We start from the raw sequence: 18,400 nt of genomic DNA, 5'->3' as shown, positions 1-18,400 counted from the left end.
GTACCCAGTCAGCTGCCAAGTACAAGTTATTTAGAAGCTCAGCCCCCAGGCAGCAGCCTGGGAAGTATGCACTCAAACCCTTTCCACAGAGAACTTGGGACTTTTATGTTTTTTCCTGTCCCGTCTGCCTTGAGCCCAGGAAGATAGTCCTGGGATGTGCTTGCATTTCTGTATAAACATCTTCTCTTAAGAAGACTCTAGGAAGCTATAAATGCTGACCCTGTCAGATTTCAAAGTTGGGTTATATGGGATCCAAACCTTCAGGTGGCAGCCTTAAAAGTTGAGGTTGCATTGCCAATATTTTCTAAGTAGAAATGGAATATAGACTTTAAAAATTGTGAATTGCTATATTATATATCTGTAACGTATAATACCATACATTAGTATGTGTGTGTGTGTGTGTGTGTGTGAGTCACTCGGTTGTGTGTGAGTCACTCGGTCGTGTCTGAGTCTTTGCAACCCCATGGAGTAGCCCACCTGTAGGCTCCTCTGTCCATGGGATTCTCTAGGCAAGAATATTGGAGTGGGTTGCCATTCCCTTCTTCAGGGGATCTTCCCAACCCAGGGATCAAAGGATCAAACTCAGGTCTCCTGCATTGCAGGTGGATTCTTTACTGCTGAGCCACCAGGGACATCAGTATACTTCAATTAAAAAAAAATTGAGATTCTCACTGTATAGAGAAGCTCCTATAAGGAAGAAACTGGAGACTTGGTTTTCTTGTTGAATTGAGCAAAGAGTGGGGGAGGGTAGTCAGGGGAAGTGCCCACCAGCCCTTTTATGCTCGTATCCCTAATAGCAGTATCCTGGTAGTATCTCTGATAGCAGTATCCTGGCAGTATCCCTAATAGTGCACATGTGTAGGTCTGATTCGAAGCTGGACCTTCAAGCTGCAACTGAGAATGTGAGTAGTCCAACCCCTTATAGGAAGAAAGTGAGAGCTGGGTGCTTTGGCCTGCTCCATCTATAACGCACCTGGGAATAACCATGAGATGTGCTCATGGACACATGAAAAATATGCTTCTTTGTTTAATGGGAGACTCATGGAGGCCAAGTCCCAGTGGCTTTCTGAACTAGGCTACTTGGAAGCCAGTCCCTTGGGTGGTAGCCTTAAAACTTGTGCTGCTGAGTGGACCTAGAGATTGTCATACTGAGATAAGTAAGTCAGACAGAGAAGAAACATAGTATGACACCCCTTATATGTGGAATCTAAAAAGAAATGATACAAATGAACTTACAAAATGTAAAGAGACTCACAGACTTAGAAATGAGGACAGAGATAAGGATGAGGTGAAGGGATAGTTAGGGAGTTTGGGATGGGCTGTACACACTGCTATATTTAAAATGGATAACCAACAAAGACCTACTGTATAGCACATGGAACTCTGCTTAATGTTCTGTGGCAACCTGGATGGCAGGTGAATTTGGGGGAGAATGGATACATGTATATATAAGGCTGAATCCATTTGCTGTACACCTGAAACTATCACAACATTGTTAATCGGCTATGCCTGCTTTGTTGCTCGTTGCGTCTGACTCTTTGCATTCCCCATGGGCTGTAGCCTGCCAGGCTCCTCTGTCCATGGGATTTCCCAGGCCAGAATCCTGGAGTTTATTGCCATTACCTTTTCTAGGGGATCTTCTTGACCCATGGATCAAACCTGGGTCTCCTGCACTGCAGGTGGATTCTTTGCCATCTGAACCACCAGGGAAGCCCTAATTGGCTATACTCCAATATAAAACAAAAAGTTAAAAAAAAAAAAAGAAAAGTTGTGCTGCTGGATGCCTGGTCCAAACCTTTTGGTGCTGAGGGAGATACTGAGAATTGGGGCTTCTCTCCTGATTGGAAGGTATTTTGCCAGGGCTGGGTTTTATGGTGTGTGTGTGTTTTCGCCTTTCCTGCCCTTTTGCGTGGTGGATATTTTCTCAGTCACCCAGTATTGAGGAGCCCCTCTGCTACTTTCTGGATTTCTCTCAGAGGCAATTGACCCATGCAAAGCTTATATTTGATATAACTGTGGGAGGAAGATAAGACCAGAGCCTCTTATCCTGTCATCAGATTTATTTCATGTTCCTGGGTATGTTTATTTTTGATTGGATTAACACTGCTAATTTTGTTTGGTTGACTGCTTAACTTTGTGATTTTCCTTTAAAATGTATTATGCTTTGTTTTGGCAGGCAGTTAGGTTACTTATGAACCAGATTGAAAATGTCATGCTTGTATTGTCTTTGGTGGGACTTCCTTGGTGGCTCAGTGGTAAAGAATCTGCTTGCAGCGCAGGAGACTTGGGTTTGATACCTGGGTCGGGAAGATACCCTCAAGAAGGAAATAACAAACTGTTCTAGTATTCTTGCCTGGGAAATCCCATGGACAGAGAAGCCTAGCAGGCTACAGTCTATGGGGTCGCAAAGAATGAGACGCGACTGAGCAACTAAACCACAATGTCTTTAGGATGAATGTCTCGAGTAATCCTGACTCTAGTTTCAGGGTTTCTAGGTTAGTTTCTCCTTAACACTAAAATTTGACCTTTCTGTGATCTTTACTGAATGGCATGAGTGTGTTCAGTGACATTTTTCTCCTCTGGTTGGTCAGACCTTGAATGTCTCCCAGCACTATATGAGCTGTGGGTTTTAATCCTCAGCTCCCCAGTTCTTTGCCCATGGTGTTGGACAGACCCTAAATTCACAAAGTGATTCCTACCATCTAGTGTTCAGACCGTTGAAGAAGCTCCACCTCTGAGTATGGGAAAAACCTGTGGCTTCCTTCCAACCAATAGGATATGGCCCAGTAGATGGAGGTACCTCTGAGGATCATATTTTGTTAAAGGACAAGGATTGGATTTCGTGCCTGTATCGTTCTTTTATATAAAACATGTTTTGCTAGACTCTCCCTCACCCTCCGGATGATATTTTAAAAGCAACCTGCCGTACTGTGTACTGTGTACTGTGTACATCTCCTGCTCCTGGACCCCTTCCCAGCAAGGTGATGAGGACCATTACAGTTTAGTCCCTGTAGTCTCACAGCTCGTATTGCTGGAGCCCCAGCATTCTTCCCTTGCTTCCTTCTCTCAGGTCTGTCTTTAGCTTATATGTGAAGCATTGCAAAGCAGCTCTAGTGTTTGAGAGTGTGTATTTATGTATTTATAAACACATTATTGTTTCATTGTATTTGGTGTAGCATGTAAGCCTACAGTCATGCCTCATTCATTTTGGCTAAAGATGAGTATGTTTTTTATAAACATAAACAGTAAGATCTAGTATCAATACATAGTAAATTTATATTTCTTCAAAATATAGCTTTCATCTCTTCTTTTCAAAAGCCATTCCCTACATTTATTGCCCTCATCCTGAATTTATTAAAAATTTTTAAATTCTTGCTAGTTAGAACAATAAATTCTGAAGGATATATGTTTTTTAAAAATGGATTGGGTGAGTCTTTTTTGACTTTAGTGAAAAATACTTTTTGACTTTATTATTTCTAATTTACTTAATTACCTTTATTTGCTTTATTTTAGGTGACTTATATCATTACCATTGATAACAAACCATACACTCTGCATCTCAGAAAACAGTAAGAAATGATTTTCCCTTAAAGCTTAGAATTTACTTTTTAAAAAAATGTTTTTGTACACTATTTAAATTTAAGCATGCAGCAAAATGTAGGCTGTTTAATTAGTTTTTCAGTTTTGGATTCATTAGTTCCTGAATATTAAGTCTACAAGAACTTTGAATTTTTATTTTCCAGCTTGTTATTTTTAAATAAATCTATGCATAAATAAGTAAGCATTTAAATCCACAAACTCAAGAACTGCAAGTTATGTGTCAAGTATATCCAACATGCAATCAAACATGTATATATCATGTGGTTATTGGCAGAAAATTGAACTAGTGGCATATTTTGTGTGGAGGTTTTAATTATATATGTATTTATTTTTAACAACTTTATTTGGTAAATTATGTGTATATACATATAATCATAAAACTCTCAAGTGTATAATTATATAAGTTTAATATAGTATCACAATTTTCAACCATAAATCAGTTTTAAAACATTTCATTCTCCACATTAGACCTGTCGTACTATTTCACATTTAATCCCTGTTATCAGCCACTACTCTGGAAAACAAGCAATCTATTTTCTGTCTCAATCTGTGTTTGTCAACATTTTATATACTCAAATAGCCTCTTCTTTGCCTACATCTTTGAAAATATGTATCTTTAACAACTGTATTTTGTCTGTCTGCATTTTTGTGGTTGAGTAAGGCTTGAGAAAATTTTCCTTACTTAATTCATGACGATTCTCATCTAACTCATGGTCATTAAACTCATGTTGGTCTTTAGGATCACTACCATTTCATTAAAAAAATATTCTTTGGTAAGATCATCAATGATCCTCATGTTTCTAAATGCCAGTTACTTTTTATGCTTCATTTTTCTTTATCAGTCAGTGGCATTTTGTGTAGCTGAGTAGCGTCTCCTCCTTATAAAAGTTTCTTCATTTGGCTTCCAGGACACAGCAAGTCTCTTGGTTTGTCTCTTATCAGTGTACTCAGTCTTTCTCAGATTTTGTTTTGTTTGTTTTCTGATTCGACCTCCTCTCTCTCATCTTAGGAGTACTCCCTGGTGCTATTCTTAAACCCCTCTTTTTTCCCTAGCTGTTCTCAATCACCTGGTTCTTTCATCTGCTCCTATGGGTGTATTGATTACTCCCAAACTTATATCTTTATTTCTCTTTAGTGAACGCCACATTTGTGTATTTGACTTATTTGATAACCAAGAGTTTGCTGTAATTTTAATATTTAATGTGCCTAAAATATACTTCTGGTCATTTTTCATAATTTGTCTTTTCCTCGGGGATTTAGTAAATGGCATGTCTACTCTTTCAGTTTCTCAGAACAAAAATGTTAGTCACTTTTGACGTCTTATGTTTTTCTTTTGTTTTCCTCCGCATCTAGTGGATTACTAAATCCCATGTGATCTACCTTCAAAATGCATCCAACAGAAATCAAACCAATATGTTAAAGTAATCATCAATCAATGAAAAATAAATAATTATTTTAAAAAAATGCATTCAGCAATTGGACCTCCACCAGTGCTACAATCCTAGTTCAAGCTACCATCATGTATTTACTGGATAATAGCCTATCATCCAGCTGTTGTAGCCTAGCTGATCTCTTTGTTTGTGCTTATCTGTCCTACAGTAGGTTCTCAACAGGACTTTCAGTCTGATTCTATTAAAATGTTGGTCTGATCCTGCACCTTTCCTGCTCAGAATCTCCCAGTGGTGGCTTCTCATCTCTGGGACACCACCTCTTACTATTGTCTCTTGTCTTGTCTCCATACTTCACCGCAGGTACTTTGCCCTCTAGATGGTCTTCGTAGATACACAACCTATCTCTGCCTCAGGATATTTGCATTTCCTTCCTAGATCTGTGCAGATCCAAGGGCTTGTTTTTCAGGTCTTCAGTAATCAAATCACTTAGCCTTTCCTTGCCATCCTGTCTACATTTGCAACCAACCTTCAGGCCTTATTTATTATCACCTAACATGGCTCAGACGGTAAAGCTTCTCTCTACAATGCGGGAGACCTAGGTTTGATCCCTGGGTCGGGAAGATTCCCTGGATAAGGAAATGGCAACCCACTCCAGTACTCTTGCCTAGAAAATCCCATGGACGGAGGAGCCTGGTGCAGGCTACGATCCGTGGTGTCTCAAAGAGACAGACACGACTGAGCGACTTCACTTTTACTTTCACTTTCAACATACTAGCAGTATGTGTCTTATTGTGAGGAAGACCGTGGTTTTGTCTTTTCTATATTGCTGTACCCCAGTGCCTTGAATTGAATCTATCAGATTGTTGGCACTCAGCAAATATTGTTGAATGAAGACATTTGTAGGCACACACACAAATATCTGAAATGGAGGATTCAAAATCTATTCTGGTGTTAAGAAAGCCCTAACTCTCTGAGATGCCAGGTCAGAGAATTTACACTGTGATGGCATGCTAAAATTACTCTAAATAAAGAATATGCTTATATGAATCCTATATATTTTACTCTTATTTTTATTATTTTAATGTTTATGTTTATAGTAAATTCATGACTCAACCACTTTTAGTTTTTGTTTTCCTTAGCTCATTTGTATCCCAGAACTTTTTGGTTTATACGTATAATGAGACTGGATCTTTGCATTCTGAGTCTTCATATTTTAAGGTAAGACCCAGATGTCGTAGACATTCATTACCACACATTTCTTTATTCAAGTGGGCTTACCATTACCGTTGGGATATGCCTGTTCCATCTTGGCAGTTTCATACAAATATTTTATTCCATATTCCATGTATGATAGGGATGAAATCCAGATCCAGAGAACATGTCTGGGCACCTCATTGGTATAAAATAAAGAAATGTGTCAAATACTTATTTTCCTTGAAAACTACATTTATTTTTTGTTTTTTTTTTTTAAATATAATTTTATTTATTTTAATTGCAGGCTAATTACTTTACAATATTGTATTGGTTTTGCCATACATCAACATGAACCCACCACAGGTGTACACATGTTCCCCATCCTGAACCAGCCTCCCACCTCCCTCCCCATACCATCCCTCTGGGTCATCCCAGTGCACCAGCACCGAGCATCCTGTATCACGCATCTAACCTGGTCTGGCGATTCGTTTCATATATGATATTATACATGTTTCAATGCCATTCTCCCAAATCATCCCACCCTTGCCCTCTCCCACAGAGTCCAAAAGACTGTTCTATACATTTGTGTCTCTTTTGCTGTCTCGCATACAGTGTTATCATTACCATCTTTCTAAATTCCATAATATGCGTTAGTATACTGTATTGGTGTTTTTCTTTCTGGCTTACTTCATTCTGTATAATAGGCTCCAGTTTCATCCACCTCATTAGGACTGATTCAAATGTATTCTTTTTAATGGCAAAGTTATGACCAACCTAGATAGCATATTGAAAAGCAGAGACATTACTTTGCCAACAAAGGTCTGTCTAGTTAAGGCTATGGTTTTTCCAATGGTCATGTATGGATGTGAGAGTTGGACTGTGAAGAAAGCTGAGTGCCGAAGAATTTATGCTTTTGAATAAATTGGAGAAGACTCCAATTTGTTGGAGAAGACTCTTGAGAGTCCCTTGGACTGCAAGGAGATCCAACCAGTCCATTCTAAAGGAGATCAGCCCTGGGTGTTCTTTGGAAGGAATGATGCTGAAGCTGAAACTCCTGTATTTGTTCACTTCATGTGAAGAGTTGACTTATTGGAAAAGACTCTGATGCTGGGAGGGATTGGGGGCAGGAGGAAGAGGGGACGACAGAGGATGAGATGGCTGGATGGCATCACCAACTCAATGAACGTGAGTTTGAGTGAACTCCGGGAGTTGGTGATGGACAGGAAGGCCTGGCATGCTGCGATTCATGGGGTTGCAAAGAGTCAGACATGACTGAGCGACTGAACTGAACTGAACTGAATACTCCATTGTGTATATGTACCAAGCTTTCTTATCCATTCATCTGCTGATGGACATCTAAGGTGCTTCCATGTACTGGCTATTATAAACAGTGCTGTGATGAACACTGGGGTACATGTGTCTCTTTCAATTCTGGTTTCCTTGGTGTGTATGCCCAGCAGTGGGATTGCTGGGTCATAAGGCAGTTCTATTTCCAGGTTTTTAAGGAATCTCCACACTGTTCTCCATAGTGGCTGTACTAGTTTGCATTCCCACCAACAGTGTAAGAGGGTTCCCTTTTCTCCACATCCTCTCCAACATTTATTGCTTGTAGACTTTTGGATCGCAGCCATTCTGACTGGCATGAAATGGTACCTCATTGTGGTTTTGATTTGCATTTCTCTGATAATGAGTGATGTTGAGCATCTTTTCATGTGTTTGTTAGCCATCTGTATGTCTTCTTTGGAGAAATGTCTGTTTAGTTCTTTGGCCCATTTTTTGATTGGGTCATTTATTTTTCTGGAATTGAGCTTTAGGAGTTGCTTATGTATTTTTGAGATTAGTTGTTTGTCAGTTTCTTCGTTTGCTATTATTTTCTCCCATTCTGAAGGCTGTCTTTTCACCTTGCTTATAGTTTCCTTTGTTGTGCAGAAACTTTTAATTTTAATTAGGTCCCATTTGTTTATTTTTGCTTATTTCTAATATTTTGGGAGGTGAGTCATAGAGGATCCTGCTGTGATTTATGTCAGAGAGTGTTTTTCCTATATTCTCCTCTAGCAGTTCTATAGTTTCTGGTCTTACATTTAGATCTTTAATCCATTTTGAGTTTATTTTGGTGTACGGTGTTATAAAGTGTTCTAGTTTCATTCTTTGACAAGTGGTGACCAGTTTTCCCAGCACCACTTGTTAAAGAGATTGTCTTTTCTCCATTGTATATTCTTGCCTCTTTTGTCAAAGATAAGGTGTCTATAGGTTCATGGATTTATCTCTGGGCTTTCTATTTTGTTCCATTGATCTATATTTCTGTCTTTGTGCCAGTACCATGCTGTCTTGATGATTGTGGCTTTGTAGTAGAGCCTGAAGTCAGGCAGGTTGATTCCTCCAGTTCCGCTCTTCTTTCTCAAGATTGCTTTGGCTATTCGAGGTTTTTTTGTATTGCCATACAAATTGCAAAATTATTGTTCTAGCTCTTGTTGTTGGTAGCTTGATAGGGATTGCATTGAATCTATAGATTGCTTTGAGTAGTATACTCATTTTCACTATATTGATTCTTCCGATCCATGAACATGGTATATTTCTCCATTTATTAGTGTCCTCTTTGATTTCTTTAACCAGTGTTTTATAGTTTTATATGTATAGGTATTATTCCTAAGTATTTTATTCTTTTCGTTGCAATGGTGAATGGAATTGTTTCCTTAGTTTCTCTATTTTCTCATTATTAGTGTATAGGAACGCAAGGGATTTCTGTGTGTTGATTTTATATCCTGCAACTTTACTATATTCATTGATGAGCTCTAGTAATTTTCTGGTGAAGTCTTTAGGGTTTTCTATGTAGAGGATCATGTCATCTGCAAACAGTGAGAGTGTTACTTCTTTTCCAATTTGGATTCCTTTTATTTCTTTTTCTGCTCTGATTGCTGTGGCCAAAACTTCCAAAACTATGTTGAATAGTAGTAGTGAAAGTGGACACCCTTGTCTTGTTCTTGACTTTAGGGGAAATGCTTTCAGTTTCTCGCCATTGAGGATAATGTTTGCTGTGGGTTTGTCATATATAGCTTTTATTATGTTGAGGTATGTTCTTTCTATTCCTGCTTTCTAGAGAGATTTTATCATAAATGGTTGTTGAATTTTGTCAAAGGCTTTCTCTGCATCTATTGAGATAATCATATGGCTTTTATTTTTCAATTTGTTAATGTGGTGTATTACATTGATTGATTTGTGGATATTGAAGAATCCTTGCATCCCTGGGATCAAGGCCAGTTGGTCATGATGTATGATCTTTTTAATGTGTTGTTGGATTCTGATTGCTAGAATTTTGTTAAGGATTTTTGCATCTATGTTCATCAGTGATATTGGCCTGTGGTTTTCTTTTTTTGTGGCATCTTTGTCAGGTTTTGGTATTAGGATGATGGTGGGCTTATAGAATGAGTTTGGAAGGTTACCTTCCCCTGCAATTTTCTGGAAGAGTTTTAGTTGAAAACCACTTTTAATAAATCTTTATGATACAGAAACTTATTACTTTCAACTGTTTTAATGTTTTGAATATTTATAACGTTTGCCAATACATTTTATGCATGAATAATTTATTTATTGGCCTCACTGTACTGTTTTTCAGATGCCTTGTCATTATCAAGGATACATTGCAGGTTTCCCAAATTCAGTCGTGACACTCAGCATCTGTTCTGGACTCAGGTAACAGAATCTTGGGGCTTCCCCATAACTCAGTGGGTAAAGAATCTGCCTGTGATGCAAGAGACACAGAAGAGGTGGGTTAGATCCCTAGGTCAGGAAGATCCCCTGGAAGAGGGCATGGCAACCCACTCCGGTATTCTTGCTGGAAAAAATCCCATAGACAGAGGAGTCTGGCGGGCTACTGCCCATCCCTGGTAGCTAAAAAAGTAAAGAATCTGCCTGCAGGGCAGGAGACCCACGTTCAGTCCCTGGGTTGGGAAGATTCCCTGGAGAAAGGAATGGTAACCCATTCTAGTATTCTTGCCTGGAGAATTCTATGGACAAAGGAGTCTGGTGGGCTACAATCCATGGGGTCCCAAAGAGTCAGACATGACTGAACGAGTAACACACAACAGAATCTTTGAGGTTATTTATACATGAAAAATTAGGATATACTTTAAAATAAAATTTAGTGGCTGCAAAACACCAATCTGGGATATTTAAGGAGGATTCCATTCGGAACGTTTTCTTCATGATGGCCTTAGTTTTTAATATTAATAAATGGGCCTTTACAGTAACCATTGAAGTGAAATCACTAACTGAAGTTATGTTCAAGATATTGAGGAGAAAGAGACAGATGCGTTAAAAAAAAAAATTCAAACACACCCACCCGCTAAATCCTTTAGAATATCTCCCTGGATCTCCCTGGATGTTATTGTTGTATTTTGTATCAGCTATCTGGAATAGTTATGGAAAATTACATTAAGTAGTTACTTAACTAAGCGCAAGTTGTATATTCTCAGTGTAGGTGTGCTTTGTATCAGATGTAAGACGACTAGCTGAGAAGGTACCTCAGAGGTAAAAGGGCAGGGGTGATGATTTTCATCATTGAAGTGGCAGGAAGAAGGTGATGAGTTTATCAGATGAAGATACAGGCCCAGAGCAGAGCAAAAAGATTCTTCCCACTTTCCCTTTGGTTTTCATCACCTGATGTCCAGAATTTGTTGACTCAGAAACTTGACATTTTCTAAATGCGGTTTTCCTATATATCAGCCTTTTTAGACCTCCACTCTGTATACCCACTGTCCCTCAGTAAGAACAGGAACTTTTTATTCTTGGAATTCTCAACAAACGCCTTGGTTTCCAGCAAATCAGTTCAATTCAGTCGCTCAGTCGTGTCCGACTCTTTGCAACCCCATGCATGGCCTTAATACACCTTGAATGAATGTGACTGCTATATGGAAAAAACAAAATACTTCTCAGTATATTTAGTTCTTTAATACATGAGAAAAACTGAGGCAGATGTGGTTACTCAGTTACTAGTGGTAGCTGAAAAAAAAGTAGGAAAAGAGAGTGACTTTAAAACATGTTCCTCATTATGGTTGCTCATTTCTTATGGCATTTTGAATTATAAATCTGGTGGAATCGTTTGCAGGATGATGGGATTATTGGCAGGATTTTTATGTTATTGTTTTCTAAATATTCAGGGGATTCCTTCAGTTTGAAAATATCAGCTATGGCATTGAGCCTTTGGAATTTTCAGCAAGATTTGAGCACATAATTTATCAAGTGAAAAATGACCATCCAGATAAACCAATGTTTGCAGAAAATTACAGCAATATTTGGCAGAAAGATCAGTCCTATACAATCCATTTAAGCTCACAGGTAACTGAGACAATTCTGATGTCATGACACACTATAAAATTACTTTTGTAGAATTGTGTTAGTCAGGAAAAGGAAGTACATAGCTGCTGAGTAGCAATATAACATTTGGTATCTGTTTTCTACATGGGTATATAAAACATCCATATTCCATCTAAAATACATGAAAATATGCAATAATGCATTTCAAGCTTATTGTTGTATGTTGTCTTATGTAATATTTCTTGTTTTTAATTTTTATTCAAGCAAAAGTGCTTATTATTGAATAAAATTAGGAATATAGAAACACTAATTACCACTGCCCTGGTAACATTGCTTTTAATATTTTGATATATAGGTTTACATACTACTGGGACATGTCTTTCTAAAATACTGTATCATTTGTATATTATTAAACATTTAATTTGTAGGCTGAATATAGAATTCTTAGTTGACAGGTGTTTTTCTTTCATCACTTTGGATATTTCAGTTCGCTATCTTTTGGACTCCATTTTCTCTGATGAAGAATCAGATGTTAGTCATCTTATTGAGGATTCCTTGTGCACGATGTGGCCCTTCTTTGTTGATTCTTTCAAGAGTCTTTGTCTTTGCCTTATGACAGTTTTCTTATGTGTGTCTTTGATTGGGTCCCTTTGAGTTTATCCTACTTGGAGTTCATTAAGCTTCTTGGATGTTTAATTTTTTCATGAGATTTAGGAACATTTTGGCCTTTAGTTCTTTGAAGCTCCTTTTTGCCCTTTTATCTATCTCCTCCCTATTACCTCCACTGTATACATGTCGGTGTGCTTGAAAATGCCCCATAGGAAAAGAGCAGGTTCTGTTCATTTTTTTCCATTCTGATTTCTTTCTCTTCCTCAGACTGTATAATCTCAATTGACTTTAAAGAGGTACAAGAAGGGAAATCTTCATGGTGACAAAATAGTTTTGTATCTTGACTGGAGTTGTGGTTATATAAACATACACATGACTAAATGATGTAGAGCTATACACATACACATTGTACCAGGTGAATACCCCAGTTTTGAAAATGTACTGTAATTTTGTAGGATGTAACCACTGGGGAGAATTACAAGAGACCTGTGATCTATTTTGGCAATCTTCTATGATTCAATACTTATTTTTAAAACACTGAACAAAACATTTTAAAGAAGAGAATAAAAGTAACCCATTAAAATGAATGGATTTTGAAGTTCAATTACTGAAAATGACATGTGACATTATGATGAATGGTACTATAAGTTCATTTTAAAACACAGGTATTAAAGATACAGTTTTATTATTTTGAAAATAAGAAAATAAATTTGAAATGGCAAATGGGGAAAAAACACTGTTATTAAAATATGAAATCTGCTGTGTAGAAACATACGGAAAATTGGTTATGGTGTGTACATAATTTGTAATTATATTCAACCAGGCTGCAATTTGGAATCCATGGTTGTCAACAGTGGCTTATATTTTTATACAAGCACAGTAAGAGCAACCAAAATACAAAATATTTTTTAAGTGAATTTTGAACACCAAGAAAAGAAATCAGCATCTCAGTATATACACATTTAAGAGGCATGCATAGTTTACTTCCCTGTGAAAATGCAAACCTAGGCTCTACCAGTTGAATCCAGTTTCTTTGTTTGCTTGTTTATATAGTAAGCTATGCTATTTTGTGGAGCTTCCCTGCTGGCTCAGTGGTAAAGACTTCACCTGCCAATGCAGGAGACACGAGTTCGATCCCTGCGTCAGGGAGATCCCCTGGAGAAGGAAACGGCAACCCACTCCAGTATTCTTATCTGGAGAATCTCACGGACAGAGAAGACTGGTGGGCCGTAGTCCACGGAGTCACAGAGTCAGACATGACTTAGTGACTAAATAACAGCAACAAAAAAAGCTGTTTTATGACAGACGCCATCTTTGTTCCCTCCTTACACTTAGATTTAATTACCAGGGTCAAGGAAGAAATTGTAGGTCCTTTAAAATATCCATGTTTGAAATGGTATTTCAGCATGTTAGATATACAGCTCTTGTAAAATCACCGTTAAAGTACGAAATGGTGTAATAAATTCATGATTTATAGCTGACTAACTTGACACAATCAAGGATTATTACATTGTATCAAATGCGACACAGAGCTTATGCTCTGGAACTATGGATTATTCACTTTCTCTTATTCAGTATTAATAGTGAATACCTAGACTTCTGCCTTACTCTAGCAGGCTCACTGGGATTCCTTTAAACTTGAAATTTGTTTTCAAGTTAATTTTCTGATTTGCAGTTAATTTTTATACTTAAGACCTCATGAGGGTTTTATGAGGTCACTTGCCTCCTTAACATGTCACTGTCTAATAAATTCAAAACATATTAACATTTGATAAATTCTCTTTTCAGGAAAAAACTTTTTCAGAACTATTGCCCCAATATCTAGAAATGCACATTATAGTTGAAAAAGCTTTGGTAAGTCAAACTTTCCCCTCCTTCCATTGCTCTCTCTCTTCTTTCCCATTTTTATTTTCCTTTCTTAAAGTTTAATGTTTTATTGCTATCACCTAGAGAACATCAGCCAAAATGTTTAATCATTTCTGAATATTAAATTTATGAAATCAATTTATGGAAATTTATTATATTGTTAGCTCTGTTTCAGGTTTCAAAATTAATATTTCTAATGATCATGGAAAGGTAGCTACACTTTTTTTTGCTAAATGTTTATAGAAAAATTAAAACATGGAACTGCCAATTTGGAGCAATTTATCTTTCAGAGTCCAGACATTTTTTATTTTATTTTTAATTGATTCATTTTTTATTGAAATATAATTGATTTACAATGTTGTGCCAGTATCTGCTATACAGTAAAGTGAATCAGTTATATACATATAAACATTCCTTTTTGGTATTCTTTTCCATCATGGTTTATCACAGGACATTGAATATAGCTCCCTGTGCTATAAAGTGGGACCTTGTGCTTTATTTGCCTTCTCTCTTTATAAACATTATGAAAAACTTCTTAAAGACATAATGTATGTAATTTTCTGATGATTTCCAAGTAAAAAGATTTAATTTTAGGTGTGACTTGGATATAGTTAAGGGGCTTCCCCCATGGCTCACTGGTAAAGAATCCGCCTGCAATGCAGGAGACGTGGATTGGATCCTTGAGTCAGGAAGATCCCCTGGAGAAGGAAATGGCAGCCCACTCCAGCATTCTTGGCTGGAAAATCCTATGGGCAGAGGAGCCTGGAGGGCAACAGTCCATAGGGCCACAGAAGAGTCAGACAGGGCTGAGTGACTAAACAAAAAATAACAACAAATGTATGTAATTAGGATCCCAAACTAGCCCCAAACTAGCCTCACTTCAGTTCAGTTCGGTCGCTCAGTCGTGTCCGACTCTTTGCGACCCCATGAATCACAGCATGCCAGGCCTCCCTGTCCATCACCAACTCCCGGAGTTCACTCAAACTCAGGTCCATCGAGTCAGTGATGCCATCCAGCCATCTCATCCTCTGTCATCCCCTTCTCCTCCTGCCCCCAATCCCTCCCAGCATCAGAGTCTTTTCCAGTGAGTCAACTCTTCGCATGAGGTGGCCAAAGTACTGGAGTTTCAGCTTTAGCATCATTCCTTCCAAAGAAATCCCAGGGCTGATCTCCTCCAGAATGGACTGGTTGGATCTCCTTGCAGTCCAAAGGACTCTTAAGAGTCTTCTCCAACACCACAGTTTAAAAGCATTAATTCTTCGGTGCTCAGGTTTCTTCAGAGTCCAACTCTCACATCCATACATGACCACTGGAAAAACCATAGCCTTGACTAGACAGACCTTTGTTGGCAAAGTAATGTCTCTGCTTTTCAATATGCTATCTAGGTTAGTCAGAACTTTTCTTCCAAGGAGTAAGGGTCTTTTAATTTCTTGGCTGCAGTCACCATCTGCAGTGATTTTGGAGCCCCCCAAAATAAAGTCTGACACCGTTTCCACCGTTTCCCCATCTATTTCCCATGAAGTGATGGGACCAGATGCCATGATCTTCATTTTCTGAATGTTGAGTTTTAAGCCAACTTTTTCACTCTCCTCTTTCACCTTCATCAAGAGGCTTTTTAGTTCCTCTTCACTTTCTGCTATAAGAGTGGTGTCATCTGCATATCTGTGGCTATTGATATTTCTCCCGGCAATCTTAATTCCAGCTTGTGTTTCTTCCAGCCCAGCATTTCTCATGATGCACTCTGCATATAAGTTAAATAAGCAGGGTGACAATATACAGCCTTGACGTACTCCTTTTCCTATTTGGAACCAGTCTGTTATTCCATGTCCAGTTCTAACTGTATCTTCCTGACCTGCATACAAATTTCTCAAGAGGCAGGTCAGATGGTCTGGTATTCCCATCTCTTTCAGAATTTTCCACAGTTTATTGTGATCCACATAGTCAAAGGATTTGGCATAGTCAATAAAGCAGAAATAGATATTTTTCTGGAACTCTCTTGCTTTTTCAATGATCCGGCAGATGTTGACAATTTGGTCTCTGGTTCGTCTGCCTTTCCTAAAACTAGCTTGAACATCTGGACTAGCCTAGACACACAATACTATCTACCTGCCCTCTCATCCCCAGATCAGGCTGGGGTCTCTGACCACACTTCCTAACTGCCTTGCCCTCTCCTTAACCTGTTTTACCCTCTCCAATCACACTGTTTTCTTTGAACTGTGATAGATATTTGCCAGCTGACCAATTGACTTAATATTTTCTCCAATTTTTTAAGGAATTATTGATAAATATGATTGTATATGGCTAAATTGTACAATGTGAAGATTTGATGACCATGTACGTTGCGGATTGTTTACCAAGACCAAGATAATTAACACATTCACTGCCTCACAGCATTAACATTATGTTCCGTCTGTGTGTGTGTGTGTGGTAAGAACACAAGAGAACTCATCAACTTTCAAGTGTACAGTACCATATCATTAACTATAGTCACTGTGCTGCACATTAGATACTCAGAACCTATAACTGAAAAGTTTGTACCCTTTGACCTATATTTCTCCATTACTTCCTCTGGCAACCAAAATTCTATTCTTTGTTTCTATGAAATTTGACTTTTTTTTGTTTGTTTGTTTTAGATTCTACATGTTAGTGATGCCATGACACGACACAGTTTCTGTCTTTCTTGGGTTGGCTTATTTCACTTAGCACAATGCCCTCTAGATTTATCATGTTGTTGCAAATGAGAGAATTTCCTCCTTTTTGTGACTGAATACTATGCCATTGTACATGTACTGTACTAAGTCGCTTTAGTTGTGTCCAACTCTTTGCAACACTATGGATTTTAGCCCACCAGGTTGCTCTGTCCATAGGATTCTCCAGGTAAGAACACTGGAGTGGATTGCCAGCCCCTCCTCCCATTGTGCATAAATACCACTTTTTTCTGTTCTTTCATCTTTTGACAACACTTAAAGTTGTATTTATATCTAGGCCATTGTGAATAACATTTCACACATGGGAATACAGATATTTCTATGAGATATTGATTTCACTTTCTTAGGTTCTATACTGAGAAGTGGGATTGTCATTCATATGGCAGTTCTTTTTTTAATTTTTAAGGAACTGTTATATTGTTTTTCCAGAGAAGGCAATGGCACCCCACTCCAGCACTCTTGCCTGGAAAATCCCATGAACAGAGGAGCCTGGTGGGCCACAGTCCATGGGGTCACTAAGAGTTGGACACGACTGAGCTACTTCACTTTCGCTTTTCACTTTCATGCATTGGAGAAGGAAATGGCAACCCACTCCAGTGTTCTTGCCTGGAGAATCCCAGGGACGGGGGAGCTTGGTGGGCTGCCGTCTATGGGGTTGCACAGAGTCAGACACAACTGAAGTGACTTATCAGCATATTGTTTTCCTTAATGCTGTACCAATTTACAATCCCAGAGTACAAGGGTTTCCTTTTCTCAACGTGCTCACCAGCATTTGTCAGTTCAGTTCAGTCACTCAGTCGTGTCTGACTCTTTGCAACCCCATGGACTCCAGCGCACCAGGCTTACCTGTCCTTCACCAACTCCCAAAGCCTGCTCAAACTCATGTCCATTGAGTTGGTGATGCCATCCAATCATCTTATCCTCTGTCATTCCCTTCTCCTCCTGCCTTCAATCTTTCCCAGCATCAGGGTCTTTTCCAATGAGTCAGTTCATCACATCAGGTGGCCAAAATGCTGGAGCTTCAGATTCAGTATCAGTCCTTCCAATGCATATTCAGGACTGATTTCCTTTAGGATTGACTGGTTGGATCTCTTTGCAGTCCAAGGGACTCTCAAGAGTCTTCTCTAACACCACAGTTCAAAAGCATCAATTCTTCAGTGTTCAGTGTTCTTTATAGTCCAACTCTCACATCCATATATGACTACTGGAAAAACCATAGCTGTGACTAGATGGACCTTTGTTGGCAAAGTAATGTCAGCTTTTTAATATGCAGACTAGGTTGGTCATAAATTTTCTTCCAAGGAGCAAGCATCTTTTAATTTCATGGCTTCAGTCACCATCTGCAATGATTTTGGAAAGAAAATAAAGTCTGTCACTGTTTCCATTGTTTCCTCGTCTATATGCCATGAAGTGATGGGACTGGTTAGTTTTTTGAATGTTGAGTTTTAAGCCAACTTTTCCACTCTCCTCTTTTACTTTCATCAAGAGGCTCTTTAGTTCCTCTTCGCTTACTGCCATAAAAGTGGTGTCATCTGTATGTCTGAGGCTATTGATATTTCTCCTGGAAATCTTGATTCCATCTTGTGCTTCATCCAGCCCAGCATTTCACATGATGTACTCTGCATTTAAGTTAAATAAGCAGGGTGACAATATACAGCCTTGATGTACTCCTTTCCCGATTTGGAAAAAGTCTGTTGTTCCATGTCTGGTTCCAATTTT

The 18,400-nt window shown here is 38.4% G+C and overlaps 1 protein-coding gene across 1 annotated transcript in view; it reads left to right on the top strand.

The window, feature by feature from the left end:
* The window catches only part of LOC102267793 (disintegrin and metalloproteinase domain-containing protein 18), a 108,282-nt gene that overhangs the window by 4,453 nt on the left and 85,429 nt on the right, over positions 1–18,400 (top strand). The window contains exons 3-7 of the mRNA XM_070364105.1: positions 3,514–3,569; positions 6,131–6,209; positions 9,799–9,875; positions 11,342–11,519; positions 13,896–13,961. Of these exons, the coding sequence (XP_070220206.1) occupies positions 3,514–3,569; positions 6,131–6,209; positions 9,799–9,875; positions 11,342–11,519; positions 13,896–13,961 (456 nt within the window). The remainder of the gene's footprint in view (positions 1–3,513; positions 3,570–6,130; positions 6,210–9,798; positions 9,876–11,341; positions 11,520–13,895; positions 13,962–18,400) is intronic.

This window comes from Bos mutus, chromosome 27 (genome assembly GCF_027580195.1).
Source record: "Bos mutus isolate GX-2022 chromosome 27, NWIPB_WYAK_1.1, whole genome shotgun sequence".
Taxonomy (NCBI): domain Eukaryota; kingdom Metazoa; phylum Chordata; class Mammalia; order Artiodactyla; family Bovidae; genus Bos; species Bos mutus.
This window is presented reverse-complemented; position numbering and strand designations above follow the sequence as displayed.